Source organism: Gymnoscopelus braueri (genome assembly GCF_963280865.1).
Source record: "Gymnoscopelus braueri genome assembly, chromosome: 18".
Classification (NCBI taxonomy): domain Eukaryota; kingdom Metazoa; phylum Chordata; class Actinopteri; order Myctophiformes; family Myctophidae; genus Gymnoscopelus; species Gymnoscopelus braueri.
Genome location: NC_137618.1, coordinates 41360156 through 41379253, shown reverse-complemented (window position 1 = coordinate 41379253; position 19098 = coordinate 41360156). Strand labels below are relative to the sequence as shown.

Genomic DNA, 19098 nt, shown 5'->3' with positions numbered 1-19098 from the left:
CAACCTTTTCAGGCCGTGACCGCCCAAAATATTAAATAATAATACAATTTGAACTGGGGACCCCCCACTCATTTTTGCCTCTTTCTTACATTATTTGACAATTTGGCCAATGTTTGACCAGTTTTTATAGTATGGTTTGATGGTTACCTTTGATGCAGTAATGGTCTTTTTCTTGTCTTTCTTACTTTCTGTCACTTCACTGTCATCTGGGGACCCCCCCCCCCCCCCCAAATCATGTAGGGACCCCCCTGGGGGTCCCGACCCACAGGTTGAGAACCACTGTTTTTACAACACCTGCGTGATCAGTGACGACGACGTCTACAACGAGCGGGGATGACGTACACACAGAAATCAACAGAGCATTTCATCGGCGCCAATGGGTTAGGAAAGAGTTTGTGATAAAGATATAAACTTCAGTGTGTGTGTGTGTGTGTGTGTGTGTGTGTGTGTGTGTGTGAGAGCAGCAAAGTCCAAAGCGAGTCGATCTCTGAAAATATATAGCAACGGTTAAAACTGGAAAGGTGAAAAGAGTTCTCGAGACAAACTTCCGTCCTTTTTTCCCGTCCAGCAGTGGCCCAACAATCCGCCGCTCTCGCGCGAGAAAGCGTCTCTCTAGGCTGCACCAACGCAAGCCTCAGGTTTGCTTAAGGAATTGTGCTCCTCTCTTCCTGTCTCTTCCTGATCATTACAAAATGGCACGCGCTAGTGGGCTAGTGGGCCCTCGCCACGATGCTTTGCCGCCGTCCGTCCTTTCCTTTCCCCCCGATGATGGGGGAGGTCTCTATGACAACGACTGGCCGTTGAGGCACTCCCGCCGCAGGCACTGCGCCGGTTTCCACCAGTCCCCGTTGTGGCAGCGGCAGATGGTGCAATCGTCCACCTTCACTTCGATGCCGGCCGGGATGATCGTCGTTCCGGCGAAGCAATTTGGACCTGCATGATCCGCATGAGGAGGATGGTGGGGGGAGGGAGGAGGGGAGAGGGACAGAGAAAGAAGGGATGAGAAAGAAGAGGGGGGGGATACATTGAGTAAGGCTCTCCCGGGATTCAGTTTTTTATATATATATTTATTTTTTTCACTTTTTTTTAAAACTTGGGTGTCGGGAGCAACGCGCGAGAGCCGCAGGGAGTCGGTGCACGCCGGAGCAGACGCACAGATCTTTTCACGGGCGCATGCACCGATGGGCTTGTTTTTGCTACACTAAAGCGCTTTTGTTAGCCTCCCCTTCTCCCTCGACATGGAGCGCTTTGCATCCTAATGCGCCGCGAGCAGAGAAGGCTGCCAGGCACTGGCTTGGCAGTACAGAGAGGTTGGAGAACACAGAGAGAGAGAGAGAGAGAGAGGGAGAGAAAGCTGCTTTGAGAGGCAGCAGGGAGGATGGTGTTAATCACTTCAGTCTGCATGAAAAGGCCACAGACTCCTTAGAAATTCCTCACGCTCACACACACAATTCCTCTGGACGCCCCGTTTCTGTGCCGTGGTCCAAAAACTGTAGAGAACTATCGAACTGATAAGGCGTGAAGTCGCGTTTATCTGTGAAATGCGGTTAAGATTTGCTTCCGTGGATTTTGTCTCTGGTGATAAGATTATGGTTCCTTTAACCACTTAAATCCTATGCTTTGTTGTTCGTCAAATAGAATTCTTGGCCTATTTTCCCTATTTATTATGACATGCCCAGAATGGAATTACGCTAGGGTTCATGTGGTTAATTCTCCGATTTGTGGAGCCAAGGGTGTCTTTGGAACAGTTAATACTGATGGACAATGATTCCCCGGAATGCATCATCTGAGCTCGGATGCCAAATCGCAAGTCACTTTAACCCAGACCGGGAACGCATCTGTGTGTCATTTTTAGATTTATTTGGGCTATTCAAAAATAGCAGATACACAAGCTCGTATAACTGCAATTTTTTTTTAAATCGTGGAAACTTTGTGCAAGTCTTTGAGTATATATATATATATTTTTAAAGCGAAATTTTTTAACTCAAATCTTTGCTTCTGGGGGATTCTACAAATGTCTTCTAAATCCTAACAGTTTTCTGAAACACTTATGTTTCTATAATCTCAGTGGTTCTCAAACTTTCATGTCAAGGACCCCCAAAATGATATGTATTTGGCCGCGGATCCCCATCTGAAAATATTTAGTTCCAGGGACCCCCAGAAGCAAAGATTTGAGTTAAAAATGTATATATTTATTGAAAGATTTGCACAAATGTTCACGATTCTTCAAAGATAGCGGATCTACAAGCTCATAGCGCAGCACTCGGTGCCGCGCTACGAGCTTGTAGATCTGCTATTTTTGAATAGCCCAAAGAAATCTTAAAATGACACACAGATGCTTTCCCGGCTTTAATGGATTAATTCCCATGCATCGACCTTACTTAAATGTTAACAGCATGATCAGGATCTTTCTGTTATTGTTTCACACACAGCCTCTGGGTGAGTCAAGATTCGAGACTGCCACATGTCTCTCTCCCTCGCCAAGACAGCAGAGCATGCATGTGCCAGGGATTTGGTCCCAATTTTAATGATTTAAATGAAACAATCTGTCGCTCAATTAGTGTGACGGTGACTTTGGATTCGTCTCTTATACGTTTAGCTCTGCAAATCTTGCCAGACTCAGTACCTCCGCTTGTGACGATGAAAAACCCACGACTCCTCAAGAGACAATGGATTTGCTGATTATTATTCACGCACATCATATATCTAATTATTTATAAGTGGGATTAGTGCAGTCTAATATACTGTATAAGCGCTACAGTGCTTATACAGTATATTAGATTTGTAATACTTATTAATAACTTATTACTAAAATATATGTATTCAAAGATTTTCAAGATCTAAGTTTATAGTGCGATGCTCGGTGCCGCGCTATGAGCTTGTATATCTGCTAGTTTTGAATAGCCAAAGAAATGTAAAAATGACACATATGCGTTCCCGGATTCAATGGGTTAACGCTATTGGTCACTTTATACTTTTAGACTTTGTACAACAGTGTTGCGCAAACCTAGCAATGGCCAATCTATAAGCTCACATGTTGCATCAGCTTGTAGATCTGCTATTTTCACTACTTTTGAAAAAGTTTTAAAAATGCTCTCAATGACATGGCTAAAATCACGCACATCATATATCTAATTATTTATAAGTGGGATTAGTGCAGTCTAATATACTGTATAAGCGCTACAGTGCTTATACAGTATATTAGATTTGTAATACTTATTAATAACTTATTACTCAGACCAAGTCACAAATATTAGTGGAATTTGAACAGTGTTTGAGTGCACTAATATTCAGAAGATGATCTGTTCCTCCAGCCTATCATTTTGACTTCTGACTTTTATGATGACATCGCTACCAGCAATTATGCAGCCGATGGTGAACTATTTTGGGTATGTCATTATCGGCGAATATTTTCAACGTTTTAATTATTATTATTATTTTCAAAAATAGATCTACAAGCTCCCGATGCGATGTGATGTGCCATGTTGTGTGCTTCTAGTGTAGATCGGTTATTTTTCAAATTGATTCAATACTTTTTGACACAGTATAAATCAGTCAAAATGATGGTAATCAGTGGTCTAGGAATCTCGAAAATCGGGATCGGCATTGGACCCTTATATCTGGCATCGGGCTCTGATTCTTCTTCTCCAGGATGTTGACTCAACCCAGAGATTAGCATGAAGAACAGGGCCTTCCGAAACAGCCCACATCCCCGTGGGACCATCATTAGTGAGAATGTGTGTTGTTTTCGTGAGTTCAGTTCTCGCATCAGACTGGATTCAAAATCACTTTCCTCTCCTTTGGTTCAACTTCCTGCCACTGCATCCTGTTTATGAGTGGAGCTGAGCTGCAGTGAGTAAGCACTAAATGCTAGCGCTGTCGGGCAGGAACCTTGTATCTCCTTAATCCATTAAGACCGGGAACGCATCTGTGCAGGGCCGGATTTATAGGAGTTGAGGCACCTGGGCTAGAGTAATTTTTGAGGCCCCCCTGGCACGCATGCACGCGCACACAGCGCGCGTGAAAATTCTTGTTTTTTTTCTTTTATTTCAGGTTTTTTGTTACTTTAATTCGGTTAATTCGGTAGGGTTATTTTACAATTTGATCATAAAAAAAGGTACAAAAAAATAAAAATAAATTGGGCTGCATCCCACCCTAGCCAAACGGTTAGTCCGGCCCTGCATCTGTGTAATTTTAAGATTTCTTTGGCTGTTCCAAAATAGCAGATATACAAGCTCATGCTTGTAGATCTTGTAGATCTTGTAGATCTTGTAGATCTTGTAGATCTGCAAATCTTTGAATATATGTTTTAAAGCGAAAATTTTTACTCTTGAACAACATATTTTGAGATGGGGGTCCACGGCCAAATACATATCATTTTGGGGGTCCTTGACATGGAAAAGTTGGAGCACCACTGATATAGCAACATACTGTTTGGATTTAGAAAACATTTTTAGATGTTTTGTTCCAGGGACCCCAAGAAGCAAAGATTTGAGTACAAATGTTCACTTTAAAATGTATTCAAAGATTTGCACAAATTTTCAAGATAAAAAAAAATGTAGATCTACAAGCTCATAGTGCGGTGCTCGGTGCCACACTATGAGCTTCTATATATGCTAATTTTGAATAGCCAAAGACATCTAAAATGACACAGATGCGTTCCCGGATTGAATGGGTTAATGCTATTGGTCACTTTATACTTTTAGACTTTGTTGCGCAAACTTAGCAATAGCCAATCTATAAGCTCACATGTTGCATCAGCTTTTCACTACTTTTGAAAAAGTTTGAAAAATGCTCTCAATGACATGCCTAAAATAGGGACGCGCCCGGGCTGAAAGCGATTAAGTAACACAGAAACAGATTTGTACATACAAGGTTTCCGACCCTGAACGGCGACACTGCGAAAGCCATAAAAAGCCATCTTTTGGCAACCTCCTTATGCCTGTGCCCCCCCCGGCACGGACGAGTCCCACAGACTATTTGGACATGATAAAAGCCATTCCATCTGGCCTTAGAGGAGACATTGAGAGAGCCTGCCAAGTCCTAACTCTCATAGATCTGCCCCCCGGACAGCTGGCACAGGTTACAGGACGAACCCATAGGGGAGGAGGTTGATGAGGAAAGAGGGCGACCGCGCAATGGCTGCCAAGTGTGATTGTTTATGGCCAGATAGATCGTATACCGCCGCCGCGAGGCACAAGGACACAGTTTCCGCTACCTGTCACCCGCTCAGAGGAGGCTGTGGTCCGAGGCTCTCGCTATGGGTTCACGGGCCATAAAGTTTTAGGGAAAGCAGCCCCGGTTCTGCCCATGCAGTGTCCACGCTGTCGCTTCAGATCGCTTACTTTCTAACGGCTACGGCGTATATCATGGTTTTCAGTTGGAATCTATTCAACTCGATTTGCAATAGCCTCCTCTCCTGCCAGTGGTGGGAAAAGTACTCGAATGTTTTACTTAAGTAAAAATATCAATACTACAATGTAGAAGTACTCTGTTACAAGTAAAAGTCTGGAATCCTAAATTTACTTGAGTAAAAGTACAAAAGTATTGGTATCAAAATGTACTTAAAGTACCAAAAGTAAAAGTACTAAAATGTTTGAAAATAGCAGATCTACAAGCTCACAACGCGTCGCGATGCGACGCATTGTGAGCTTGTAGATCGGCTATTTTCAAATAGCCTAGGTATAAAATAGGGCTAAAGTGGTTAATATATGTTTTATAATGTCATAATTTATATTTGCAAAGTAACTAGTAGCTAAAGTTTTCAAATAATTGTAGTGGAGTAAAAAGTACAATATTTGCCTCTGAGATGTAATGGAGTAGAAGTAAAAGTACTAAAAATGGGAAATACTCCAGTAAAGTAAAAAATCCTCAAAAGTGTACTTAAGTACAGTGCTTGAGTAAATGTACTTAGTTACTTGACACCACTGCCTCCTGCCTTGAGGCAAGAAATGCGGCCTACAGGCTACAGTATACGACGTTACCCGGTGTATACCTCAAGTCTCGTGTCACTGTCGGTTGTGCATGAGACGCTGTCAAAGTGTCAGTAGGAATAAGTGTTATACCTGGCTTTAGTCACCTCTGTGTCACTGCGTGGCAGACTGACAGCAGTGGTGGAAAAAGTACTCAAATTCTTTACTTAAGTAAAAGTATCAACACTGCAATGTAGACTGCAATCTTTTTTACAAGTAAAAGTCCGCACTTAAAATGTTACTTGAGTAAAAGTAAAAAAGTATTGGCATCAAAATGTACTTAAAGTACCAAAAGTAGAAAGTACTCGTTATGCAGAATGTCCCATTTCAAGTTTTCAAATGTATAGAAATCTTTTGAAAATAGCAGAGCTACAAGCTCACAATGCGACGCATTGTAGCTTGTAGATCGGCTATTTTCAAATGGCCGAAATGTATATAGGGCTGAAGTGGTTTTGTAATAATAATCTAAATCTACAAAGTAACTAGTAACTAAAGTGTTCAAATAATTGTAGTGGAATACTTATTACTACTTAATACTTACTTATATATTTGCCTCTTAGATGTAGTGGAGTAAAAGTAAAAGTATTGGAAATTGGAAGTACTCAAGTAAAGTACAAACACCTCAAAATTGTACTTAAGTACTGACAGCATGTCACGGCGGCCATCTTCAGAGACACGAGGGCTGACGTGGTTGTAAATGATTCAGCCCTTTTTATGAGTTAGCAAATAACGCCGGCCATTTCTTTTTTGACTTGCTAATTATATGGGCCGGGGGGCACTTTGCATAAGTATTCTATGATTATACGTATAGGTATCCCCTTGATGACTTCATGTGATTAGTGTGACACAGAAGGCTGGAGACATTTTTCTTGAGTTTCCAACTGGCCTGGGGTGGTGAGACTGTTCTGAGCCTGATGTCTCTTTCTTTCCGTCAGAATGCTTTAGTTAAAGAGTTGTATCTGGCGATGCGTGTAAGAGCCCCCTTCCCACGGCCAAGTGGCAAATCTCATGGAAGCCTGTGGGTCTTAAACCTCCACCCAGTGGTGTAAAGTAACTAAGTACATTTACTCAAATACTGTACTTTTTGAGATATTTTTACTTTACTGGAGTATTTTACTTCTACTCCACTACATCTCAGAGGCAAATATTGTACTTTTACTCCACTACCTTTATTTTGAAAACTTTAGTTACTAGTTACTTAGTAGATTTAGATTTGTATTAATAAACATACATTAACCACTTAAGCTCTATATATATTTCGGCTATTTTCAAAAGATTTGTATACATTTTGAAAACTTGAAATGGGACATTCTGCATAATGAGTACTTTTACTCTTGGTGCTTTAAGTACATTTTGATACCAATACTTTTACTCAAGTAAATTTAGAATTCCTGACTTTTACTTGTAACAGAGTATTTCTACATTGAGGTATTGATACTTTTACTTAAGTAAAGAACCACCCATTTCTCTCTCTGCCTCTCTCCTTTCCTCTGTGTGGATGGAGCAGGTGAAGAAAGAGAGAGAGGGAAAAAAAGACAAGCAAGAGTCTTCTGAAGACTTGTGCACCCATCTGGAGTACACGAGTGGATGGCTTCCTCCCACGGTTGGCCCGTCCCATGGCTTTAGCGAAGCTCTGCTATACTCTGTGTTTCTTTCCACCCCCACCACCACTCAGCTGTCCACCTTCAGAGAGTTTTACATCTGCCTGCCAAAGTTGGGGCCTGTCTCACTTGGGGGGGGCTGGGAGACAGCAGGCAGGCCTCCCCAAAATGCCACTGTCGTGTGAGGGTGTCATTGTTTCCTGTCTGTCCGTATTAAAGCCTGATTCCGGGGGTGTTGATGATGGCCAAGTGTTTAAGGCATGTTGTACTACATAGGGTTTGATGCCTGACAGACAACAAAAAACGTCTATTTCTGTCACGCGCCACAATCGTGCGATAAATTAGGCTTAACTCTCCCCTTTCTGCTGCTATTTGGCCTACACACATGGCTGAAAATATTGTCACCCTTTATTAAGATAATGTACAATTTCTCCTGAAACCGGCAGAAACCAGCTAACTCCATTTTCCCGCTTTTGCATTTTTTCCCCCATAAATCAGTGCTATTGAACACCCTTTACGTCTATGTGTTGATTAAAAAATATTGAACCAATGGAAAGTATTAAAAAGTGCTTCTGACAAAACCAGCTAACTCCATTGGATCCTCAAACTTTCTGCTAAACCACAGCTAAGTCCACCAAAGGGGGGTGGAGTTTGCTGGGTTTGCTGACTCCAGGCTCCACCCCCCTTTGACCTCCAACCTCATTGTGAGCTTTGAGGTCCATTTAGCTGTTCTTATCAATGATGAACAAAACCAGTTAGCTGGTTTCTGCCGGACAGCAGAGATATGCTTTATTATGCATACAAGTCTGTCTTTGGTTTGAAGAAGGGCAAAACACAAAAGTTCAGAAACTATCGCAACTGACTATTTTTCTTCCAATCACTCATGCAGCCAGTTTAAAAAGGAGAACATTAATTCATTGGTGTTTTGTGCCATTTGTGTTTATCACATTGAACATGGAAAACAGAAGGAAAAGCTGAGAGTGGTCTGAGGAGATTAGAAAAAAGAATTATTAGCCAAGCATGATCAATGTAAAGGTTACAAGACTATTTCCAAAGTGCTTGATGGTCCTGTGACCATAGCTGTTGCCAATAGTATTAAGTTTAAGGCCCCCGGGACTGTGGCCAACTTCTCTGAATGTGGTCGCAAGAGGAAAATTGGCCCAAGATGGAAAAGAAAGATTGTTTGAATGGTTGAGGGGAAAAAGAGCAAGGGAAACTCCAAAATAGATCACGCTGGTCTTTAAGTTCAGGGTACAACAGTTTGTCGCTGTCTGAATGCACAAAAAGTCAGGCTGGACTTTGCCAGAATGCATGTCGACAAGCCACTGTCATGTACTTTGGACCGATGAAACAAAATGACAGCGTTTTGGTGAATCCCACCAACTCTAGGTTCAAGACAAAATGAAGCTTTCTAATAAGGCAAGAGCTCAGTGATGTTTTGGGTGTCTTGAATTTGTGCAGGGAACAATGCCTTTTGGAGTGAAAGGTTTGCATACTGACCCAAAACATACGTCACAAATCACCCAAGAATGGACGAGAAGAAAACATCGGGCTGTTCTGAAGTGGCCTGTTTGAGGCCTGATCTGAACAACTTTGAACATCTGTGAAAAGAGCTGAAACTATAGCTGTTGGGAGATGGCACCCATCAAACCTCAGCAGTTTTGCTCAAGAGTGGGCCAAGCTAACTGTACCAGTGAAGTGGAGAAATCCTATTCGGTTACAGAAAGTGCTTGATTGCAGTTATCGCCTCCAAAGCTTCAACAAAGCTGCTCCAAAATATGAAGTTAAGGGTGCCAATATCTTTGTGCATTACCATTTTCATTCGTTTTATTATTTTAAATAAGTTAAGTTGCAGAATATAGGTACAGTAGGTCAGTCATTTGGAACCTTCAAAACTTTCAAAACCTTTCCACCATATTGCACATCTATATCCCATATTTCAAAAGCAATTATCGAAAGCAATTTCTACATTTTGGCTGCGATACGGTACAAAATGAGATGACAATAACCAGATTTGCATTTCCTGCTGTTCATCCTCTCTGCGCTCCTGTCATTGCTTATCGGGGGTTCCTTTGAATTTAATCCTGGAGGTTTAACAGCCTTATCAGTCTTCTAATCAGTACTGCCACAACTTCTTACGTATGTGGCATGCAAAATGGTTGATTATAAATCTCTCGCATACACCGCGACATTGTTGTCGATTGCATTGGATGTTATGTACTCTATCACTTCTTGTAGTTAATCATTCCCAGGCCCTTCTAGGGCCATGTTAGTTAGTGTAGTCATAAAGCTCCATCTGCCCTACATGCGGTGGTGGAAAAAGTACTTAGATATTTTACTTAGGTAAAAGTAGCAATACCGCACTATAAAAATACTCTGTTACAAGCTAAAGGCCTGTGTTCAAAATGCCACTTGAGTGAAAGTACAAAAGTATTGGCACCAAAATATACTTAAAGTACCAAAAGTAAAAGTACTAATGTTTGAAAATAGCACACACAAAATAGCACACAAAACGCGTCGCGTTGTGAGCTTGTAGATCTACCATTTTCAAATAGCCTAGGTATAAAATAGGACTAAAGTGGTTAATGTATGTTTTATAATATGATTTATATCCGCAAAGTAACTAGTAACTAACTTATTTTCAAATAATTGTATTGGAGTAAAAGTACAATATTTGCCTCTGAGACGTAGTGGAGTAGAAGCAAAAGCACTGAAAACTGGAAATACTCCAGTAAAGTAAAGATTGTACTTAAGTCCAGTACTTGAGTACATGTACTTTAGTTACTTTCCACCACTGCCCGACAGGATTGGGGGCTGGCTATAAGGGGTAAATCTCCCGCCCCCACCTTGTAAATGGCCCAATGAGCCATTGGAATCCGATAATTCTAATTTGGGGATTGGCCGAGTGTGACAAGGGCACCGCGGCGCACATGGGAGATAAAGGGCTCTCCGGGGGCCCATTAGCCCCTCCCACTCTGGCCTTAATCAATGGGCCAATGTTTACTCTGCTTTAGTGTGTCATTTATAATTAAGGCTAGTACCAGTCATTAGTGACCGACAGGGTCTATAAGGCAATGATTTGAATTCATAAAACATCAATTATCTCCTCATCCACTGAAGGCTCGGTCATCAAAAATAGCCGTGCCACAGAGATACACTTTACGCTGTCAGTTTTAACAGTGGTGTAAAGTAACTAAGTACATTTACTCAAGTACTGTACTTAAGTACAATTTTGAGGTACTTTTACTTTACTGGAGTATTTCCTATTGTCCGTACTTTTACTTCTACTCCGCTACATCTCAGAGGCAAATATTGTACTTTTACTCCACTACAATTATTTGAAAACTTCAGTTACTAGTTACTTTGCAGATATAAATGATTACATTATAAAACATACATTAACCACTTTGACCCTATTTTATACCTAGGCTATTTGAAAATGGCAGATCTACAAGATCACAACGAGTCGCGATGCGACGCGTTGTGATCTAGATCTGCTATTTTCAAAGTGTTAGTACTTTTACCTTTGGTACTTTAAGTACATTTTGATACCAATACTTTTGTACTTTTACTCAAGTACATTTTTAATTCCGGACTTTTACTTGTAACAGAGTACCTCTATATTGCAGTATTGATACTAAAGTAAAGTAAAACCTTTCAGTACTTACCTTACTTAGTACCACTGATTCTGGGGGAGACCATTTGCCGAAAATCAGGCGATCTACAAACACACAGCACGTTGTGAGCTTATAGATCGGCTATTTTCGGTAAAGGGAAAAAAGGAGGGGGGGCCTGGCATATAGATCCCTGGGCCACCCCAATCAACTAATTATATACGGTTTAAGTGGTTAATGTCATTTTAATTACTTCTGCAGAGTTGTACGCGTTGCATTTCCAGTGCATATAGAAGACGGGGCGTCGGGCCACTTACCGTTTTTACAGATGGGACAGCACTGTTCCGGCTCATACACGGGGTTGACACACTCTGGAATGGCACAGTCGGAGACCACGCAGTGCACCTCATTATTTGGTTCGCAGCGGCACCATTCACAAGGCGACGGCTATGGGGAGCAGAGAGAGGGATAGAGAGAGGGATAGAAAGAGAGAGGGAGGGAGAGAAGTGAATGTGGGTTAGATGACTCAACATGTTTCACCTCCCTTATTGAAGTGCAGTTCGAGGGCCTATACAGTAACCAGTCATATTCACAGATCACTGTGATTCATTCGGCACACTTTCCAGCTCCTTTTTTATGCCTTTGTGCTGATCTTTGTCTAATACAAATTTGCCATTTATATGCAACTACTGTCCAGCTGAGAAATAAGTCTGTGTGCATATTTTGCACGGGCTCACGGGGCCTTGAGCCAACATTGAACAAAGCCATTAGGAGTAAGTGTGCAATGTAGAATCTGTACATTTTCAGCCGTTCAATTAGCTCACAGCGCGTTGCATTTTGCTGCATTGTGCCTCCAGACATCAGCGTTATAGGGGCCTCGCCTAGCGTTCTTTTTTTATAGCGCTGTTGTCCCATCTGCGCTGGTGCATCTTGACTGCATCCGTACAAAAATCTTTTGACCGTAAAATTAACTGTTATGCGATTACATGGGGTGGAAAAATACACATCGTTCACAACAACGCACCAAAGGTCAACGTCTCATCATCATTCCGGATTTTCCGACCGCTCGTCATCAGCAGGACCTCCTCAGAGAGATGTGCAAGTGCATGCCCTCTGTCAACGAATGTGACAGGTCTGCACTTGCTGAGAAAATAGGAATGATGCATATAGTATTGATGCCACAAAGTGTTGCTTATCTTCCCCTTCCCCCCCAGCAAATTGGAAAGAGAAGGCAACTCATGACCTTGTCCACAAGAAATGTATTAGTGTAGTATGCAGAAGTCTTAGGGGGGGCGCATGCTACCATTTTCGGTGATCACCCTCTCACCGCGGTGGTTTGAAAACGACAACATGACGTCACTGAGCCGCGGTGATGAGCGATTCACCGCTCACCTCAACACATCTCTCTGTTTTTACTAACTGAAATCACCGGACTAAGAGCACCTAGTATCCAAACCACTGTTTCGGTGGTCACAAACGGTGATAGGGTGACCACCTCATTTGGTAGCATGCAGGGGCCTCTAATATCCAGTGCAATGGCATTTTCGGTCATTTTATTTTGAAATTTCAGTCTGAAACGGCCTCGCAACCAATCAGAAGGTTCCATTCCTTCAGGCTATGGCACGGTAGAACCTCACCCACGTCGAGCGCAGTGTTATTGTTTGTAGCCTGCTGGCCAAGGGATAGAGACACGGCCAATGTGAAGAATGTTTGTTGCCAAGTTGCTTATTTCTAACCTAAAAATAATTTCAGATACATATTTTAGCGTGCTGATTAAGTTTACAAATGAGTAATACACCGTCTGGACGTCATCTTGAATGAGATTCAAAACGGAGTTCTGTAATTAAAATCAGCTGTGTTTGGAAGAACTTGCAGCTCTGGGAATCACACAGCTGCACTAAATCAAGATTCATTTATATTCATGAAAGTGTATCTATGTCATCACGCAGTATGTTTTCATTTACAGGGAGTAATTAAGATTGGCTTTTTAGGGACATTTTTTTGGCATCTATTGTTAGGTATATGCCCATATGTTGACTTTTTTTTAATTTCACTAGAACTTTAACCCAAGACCTGGAATGCATCTGTGTAATTTTTTGATTTGAGCTAAAAAAGCATTATCTTACACTTTGGCTATTCAAAAATAGCAGATATACAAGCTCATAGCGCTACGAGCTTGTAGATCTGCTATTTTTGAATAAATGAGAAAATGTGTGAAAATTTATATATTTATATTCTTTTAAAGCAAACATTTTTAACTCAAATCTTTGCTTCTGGGGGTCCCTGGAACTAAATATTTTGAGATGGGGGTCGGCAGCCAAATACATATCATTTTGGGGGTCCTTGACATGAAAAGGTTTGAGAACCACTGATATAGAAAGAAGGATTTAGAAGACATTTGTAAGAATCGGCCTCAGGTCTTAATGGGTTAAGATGAGACCTCAAAAACTCATCTGCTGCAGAATATTTTCTTGCTAGCGATGATAACGACATCTCATTCCTTTTTTGAAAGTCTTTGTTCATCGTAGCTATGGTACCTGTACCTCTACCTGTGTGTTTCACTCTTACTGCTGTTGCTGCTATGACACCCGAATTCCCCTCCAGGGATCAATAAAAGGTTTATCTTATCTCATCTCTTCTCTTAGTCTTGCCATCGACAGTCCCAGCTGCACTCATGCAAAGCTCCGGCACATTCTGTGCTGCTATCACATCTACCTTTCTGCTCATTTTTCCCTTTCGTTTCTGTTCACAATCCAGCTGGGGTGGAGAGTGAGCAGCAAGGTGACTGCATGCAGCAGATCACCGGGGAAAATAAGATTGAGAAGCGAATGTGTGACACAGTTACCCCCCCATTGTGCCATTATTCCTCCGGTTTAAAGTGATGTCACTGTTGTCCTGCTCATTGCTTCATTTGAACAGGAGAGAGCCTTTCGGTCTCAACTGAACTGTGAAAGGATTTTTTTTTTTTGTCTTCTTTTTATTTTATTTTATCTAAGCTCTCTGTGGGAGCCTGAGTGTCTTAAACCAGACTTTCTGTGGTTTTCTCAGTGAGGCTTAACTGACACTGGCATAGACTTTTAAGGCTAAGTAATATCATTATCACCGAGAGGCAGCGATTATGTTTTCGCCCCATCTGTCTGTCTGTCTATGGTGCAGATAATCTCGAGAAACTGCTGGACCGATCGCCGTCAAACTTTTTGTGCACACAGCCAAGGAAGACTAGCCTGATTGTCTTCAGTCTGACATTGGCTTCAGTGTCGGCGATTACCAGGGGGACGGTATTCAAATTTCCCTAAACCAATCACAAGAGATCCACCGATCCGCCTACATCTGACGTCATCGCACAGCTTGTTTTAGCAGATATTCGCTGATTGGCTTGTCGTTAGACCCACCCCCACCTCCGACTCTGATTTGACGGGTCTTTTTCTACCACGAAGATCCATAGGCTCACATTTCAACACCAGACCAAGAGGAGCAGTCCACTCAGAGAGTGGGCGGGGTCTATGGTTTGGAACCAGGCTAAAGACACTACCCAACTTTTTTTTTATAAATATAGTGCCAATGACGTCTTTTGACGGCCGTTTTCAGTGTGCCATTAGTGCCAATGACGTCTTTTGACGTCTCCTAAAAAAAAAAATTATTTTCAAAATAAAATTTTTAATTTTTTTTTTTTTTTTTGGTTTTTTTTTCTTCTTGTTTATCTCAAAGGAACTAGGAGAAAACGATTTTCAAAAAGTTAATTCTCCATCCACTTCAATGTTAAAATGTAAACGGAGAATTTTTTTTCTCCGTTTGACCCAAAATGCCTTTGGCATATGGATCAACTAGCTTGAAATAAGCCTGGCAGTGAATGAGTTAACCTCATGGTGGAGCTATACCAGACCGCTTTACACTTTGGCCTTTAACTCTTGAACCATACTGTAGGTCACACTATCAACATCTATTTTCCCCTGGATTCCATTGATCATGACGCAGCTCACCATATAGGCCACACACATTTCTTCCGTCTAACTCGACTTTTTGCTACTACTACAGATTTGGTCCAAAAAATCGCAACACATTATTACCCACAGGGGGGGCAACACAGATGCTGCAAATGCAAATGTTTGTTGAAGAAACATTATTGTACCAAATTAGGTACACATGTTCTCAGGAGTTATATTATGACAATGAGTGTCAAACTGTTTTTTTTTAAATATTCCAAACTCCTTTTCACTCCTAATGAGAATTCTTCATCTCCCTTCCACACTCCCCATTACTTTTATAGTAATGGGGTTTACCCGCAGGTATTTAAACTCCTTCACCTTTGCCACCTCTACTCCTTGCATCCTCACTGTTCCACTGTCCTCTCTCTCTCTCTCTCTCTATCTCTCTTCTCTCTCTCTCTCTCTCTCTCTCTCTCTCTCTCTCTCTCTCTCTCTCTCTCTCTCTCTCTCTCTCTCTCTCTCTCTCTCTCTCTCTCTCTCTCTCTCTCTCTCGTTCAAGCACACATATTCTGTCTTACAACTCTCACTACATATCATAATGTCGCCCACGATATTATCATAGTCCTCGGTGCCTCCTGCCTGACTTCATCTGTCAACCAGTGGTGGAAAAAAGCACTCACATTTTTTACTTAAGTAAAAGTATCAATACTGCAATGTAGAAATACTCTGTTACAAGTAAAAGTCCGGAATTCAGAATTTACTTGACTAAAAGTACAAAAGTATTGGTATCAAAATGTACCAAAAGTTTATTATTGCACAATGTCCCATTTCAAGTTTTCAAAATGTATAAAAATCTTTTCAAAATAGCAGATCTACAAGCTCACAACGGGTCGCACCGCGACGCGTTGTGAGCTTGTAGATCGGCAATTTTCAAATAGCCGAAATATATATAGAGCTTAAGTGGTTAATGTATGTTTAATAATAAAAATCTAAATCTAAAAAGTAACCAGTAACTAAAGTTTTCTAATTATTGTAGTGGAGTAAAAGTTCAATATTTTCCTCAGAGATGTAGTGGAGTAGAAGTATTGAAAATTTGAAATACTCCACCAAAGTAAAAATACCTCAAAAGAATTCTTAAGTACAGTACTTAAGTAAATTTACTTAGTTACTTTACACCACTGAACCTGACCATTACCAATGCAAAAAAGAAAGGGCTCGGAGACGATCCTTGATGTAAGCCCACTCCTACCACACTCCTCACCACTGTCACGATGTCCTCATACACGTCCTGCACCTTTCTGACATATCTCTGTGCCACTTCTGACTTCCTCATGCAATACCACACTTCCTATGTCAGCGCCCTATCATTATGCTTTTTCTAGGTCCGCAAAGACAAAAGTGTAATTCCTTCTGACCTTCTCCATCTACACTCTCAGGGCGAAACAGCATGTCTGCAGTGCTATTCCTTGGCATAAACCCATACTGCTACTCGCTAATTGTCACCTATCCACTTAGCCTAACTTCCAGTACTATTTCCCATAGCTTTGTCCTGTGGCTCATCAGCTTTACACCTCTGTAGTTACTGACACTCTGTCTGTACATTGCCCTTGTTCTTGAAAATCGGTACCAGTATACTTTTTTCCCCCTCCACTGTTCAGGCATCCTCTTGCCTTCCAAGATTATTATATGTTGAACAATGTAGTGAGGAACTCCACTGCAGTCTCTCCTGCCCTCACTTCCTCCTTCCCAATCCCCTTCATCCAGTAACTAAGTACATTTACTCAAGTAATGTACTTAAGTACAATTTTTAAGGTACTTTTACTTTACTGGAGTATTTCCAATTGTCTATACTTTTACTTTTACTCCACTACATATCAGAAGCAAATATTGTACTTTTACTCCACTACAATTATTTGAAAGCTTTAGTTACTAGTTACTTTGCAATTATCAATTATTATATTATAAAACATACATTAGTTTAACCCTATTTTATACATAGGCTATTTGAAAATAGACGATCTACAAGCTCACATCGCGTCGCGATGCGACGCTTTGTGTGCTTGTTGATCGGCTATTTTCAAACAATTTAGTACTTTTACTTTTGGTACTTTCAGTACATTTTGTAGTCAATTTTTAACTCTGGACTTTTACTTGTAACAGAGGACTTCTGCATTGCAGTATTGATACTTTTACTTAAATAAAACATGTGAGTACTTTTTCCACCACTGCTCTCAACACACTGTTTCGCTTGTCAGAACATTTCCATCTCTATCCTTCATCAGCCTTACCTGTTGCACATCCTTCCCAGCTCTGTCCCTCTGTCTAGCCAATCGGTATACAGGTCCTTTCCTCCCTCCTAGGTGGTCCAACCTACCTCATACAACTCCTCATGCTACTATTTTCCTTAGCCTTTGCCACCTCTCTCTTCATGCTTACCGCATCTCCTTGTACTCCTGCCTATACTTTCTTTGCCTCTCTGGCTGGCTATCCCATTTCTTCTTCGCCAACCTCTTCCTCTGTATGCTTTTCCTGTACTCCCTCTTTCCAGCCCAAGTACTTTCTAAGCTGTCTCTCCCTTACCACTTCTGCAGTAGTTGTCCAGTCATCCGGCAACTCTTCACTACCACCCAGTGCCTGTCTTAACTCCTCCCTGATGAACTCCACATGGCATTCTTCCTCCTTCAACTTCCACTATTTGATATTTTTTCTCCGCCTTCACTGTCTTCCACTGCATGCAAATCTAGGATCATCCCACACCTACACGTTCCTCTGCTGTCGCCTTGCAGTCTCCGATCTCTTTCAGCCTATAGCCTTCCTACACACACCTCCAACTCTTACATGTTACCCTGTGTTCCACCCTCTTCTTAGAAATAGGCATTCACCACAGCCATTTCCATCCTTTTGACAACATCCACCACCATATGTCATTTTAAACTCCGATCTGTGCTTCTGGGGGGGTCCCTGGAACAACATATTTTGAGATGGGGGTCCACGGCCAAATATATATACATTTTGGGGGTCCTTGACATGGAAATGTTGGAGCACCACTGATATAGCAACATACCGTTAGGATTTAGAAAATATTTTTAGATATGTATTTGTCCGTGGACCCCCATCTCAAAATGTTTAGTTCCAGGGACCCCCAGAAGCAAAGATTTGAGTTAAAAATGTTTGCTTAAAAAAATATGTATTATTCCAAGATTTGCAAAAATGTTCACGATAAAAAAAAAATGCAGATCTACAAGCTCATAGCGCGGCACTCGGTGCCGCGCTATGAGCTTGTAGATCTGCTATTTTTGAATAGCCAAAAAATGACACAGATGCGTTCCCAGATTGAATGGGTTAATTACCAGCAATTCAATTACCAGAAAAAAAGAGAAAACCATGTGCGGACCACTCCTCCAATCAATGAAGTACATATAGGGCTTAAGTGGTCAAAGAGTTAAACACCAACAGCATTCTTTCATCAGCAAAACATGCCAGGAAATGCTCTCCAATTTGCGGTGTTTAACATTACTACAGGTTGCTGAACCCCCTCTCACCCGTCCATGCGGTAGCATGCCAATTAAAACAGCATGACATTGAACTCATGCATATGGAGGAGAGAGCCTTTATACCGCCTTGTCAGCCTGACAGGCTGTGTCTGCGGGGGCCCGGGGAGAGGGTGGGAACCAGGGTCAATAAAAGGATCACCGAGGGGTAAGAAGCGAGACCTCTCTCTGCGTCTGAGGCCTTTTAAAGCATGTAATACGGTGTAATTGCCCTGTTTTGGGATTATCTCAAACTAATGATTCTCTTGTCTGTGTTGCTGCTTCAATGAGAACATCCGCCCTCTGAGGCGCGAGGTTTGGGGAACTTATATCCTGCAGGACAAAAGAAGGTGTGAGTGTGGTTCCAGTACGACTGTACCAGGAGGCTTACTGGCAAGACTGATTGCCTGTCGAGTGAAATCAGGGTGCTTTGGGTCTGTGAGAAATATAAGAGC

General features: G+C 41.6%; 1 protein-coding gene across 1 annotated transcript in view; it reads right to left on the bottom strand.

Annotated features, from left to right (window-relative positions):
• Positions 1-285: 285 nt before the first annotated feature.
• The window catches only part of vwc2l (von Willebrand factor C domain containing 2 like), a gene marked incomplete at its 5' end in the record, with an annotated part of 35056 nt that continues 16243 nt past the window's right edge, over positions 286-19098 (bottom strand). Inside the window, 2 exons of the mRNA XM_080412466.1 lie at positions 286-933; positions 11505-11634. Of these exons, the coding sequence (XP_080268592.1) occupies positions 782-933; positions 11505-11634 (282 nt within the window). The 3' untranslated portion in view covers positions 286-781. The remainder of the gene's footprint in view (positions 934-11504; positions 11635-19098) is intronic.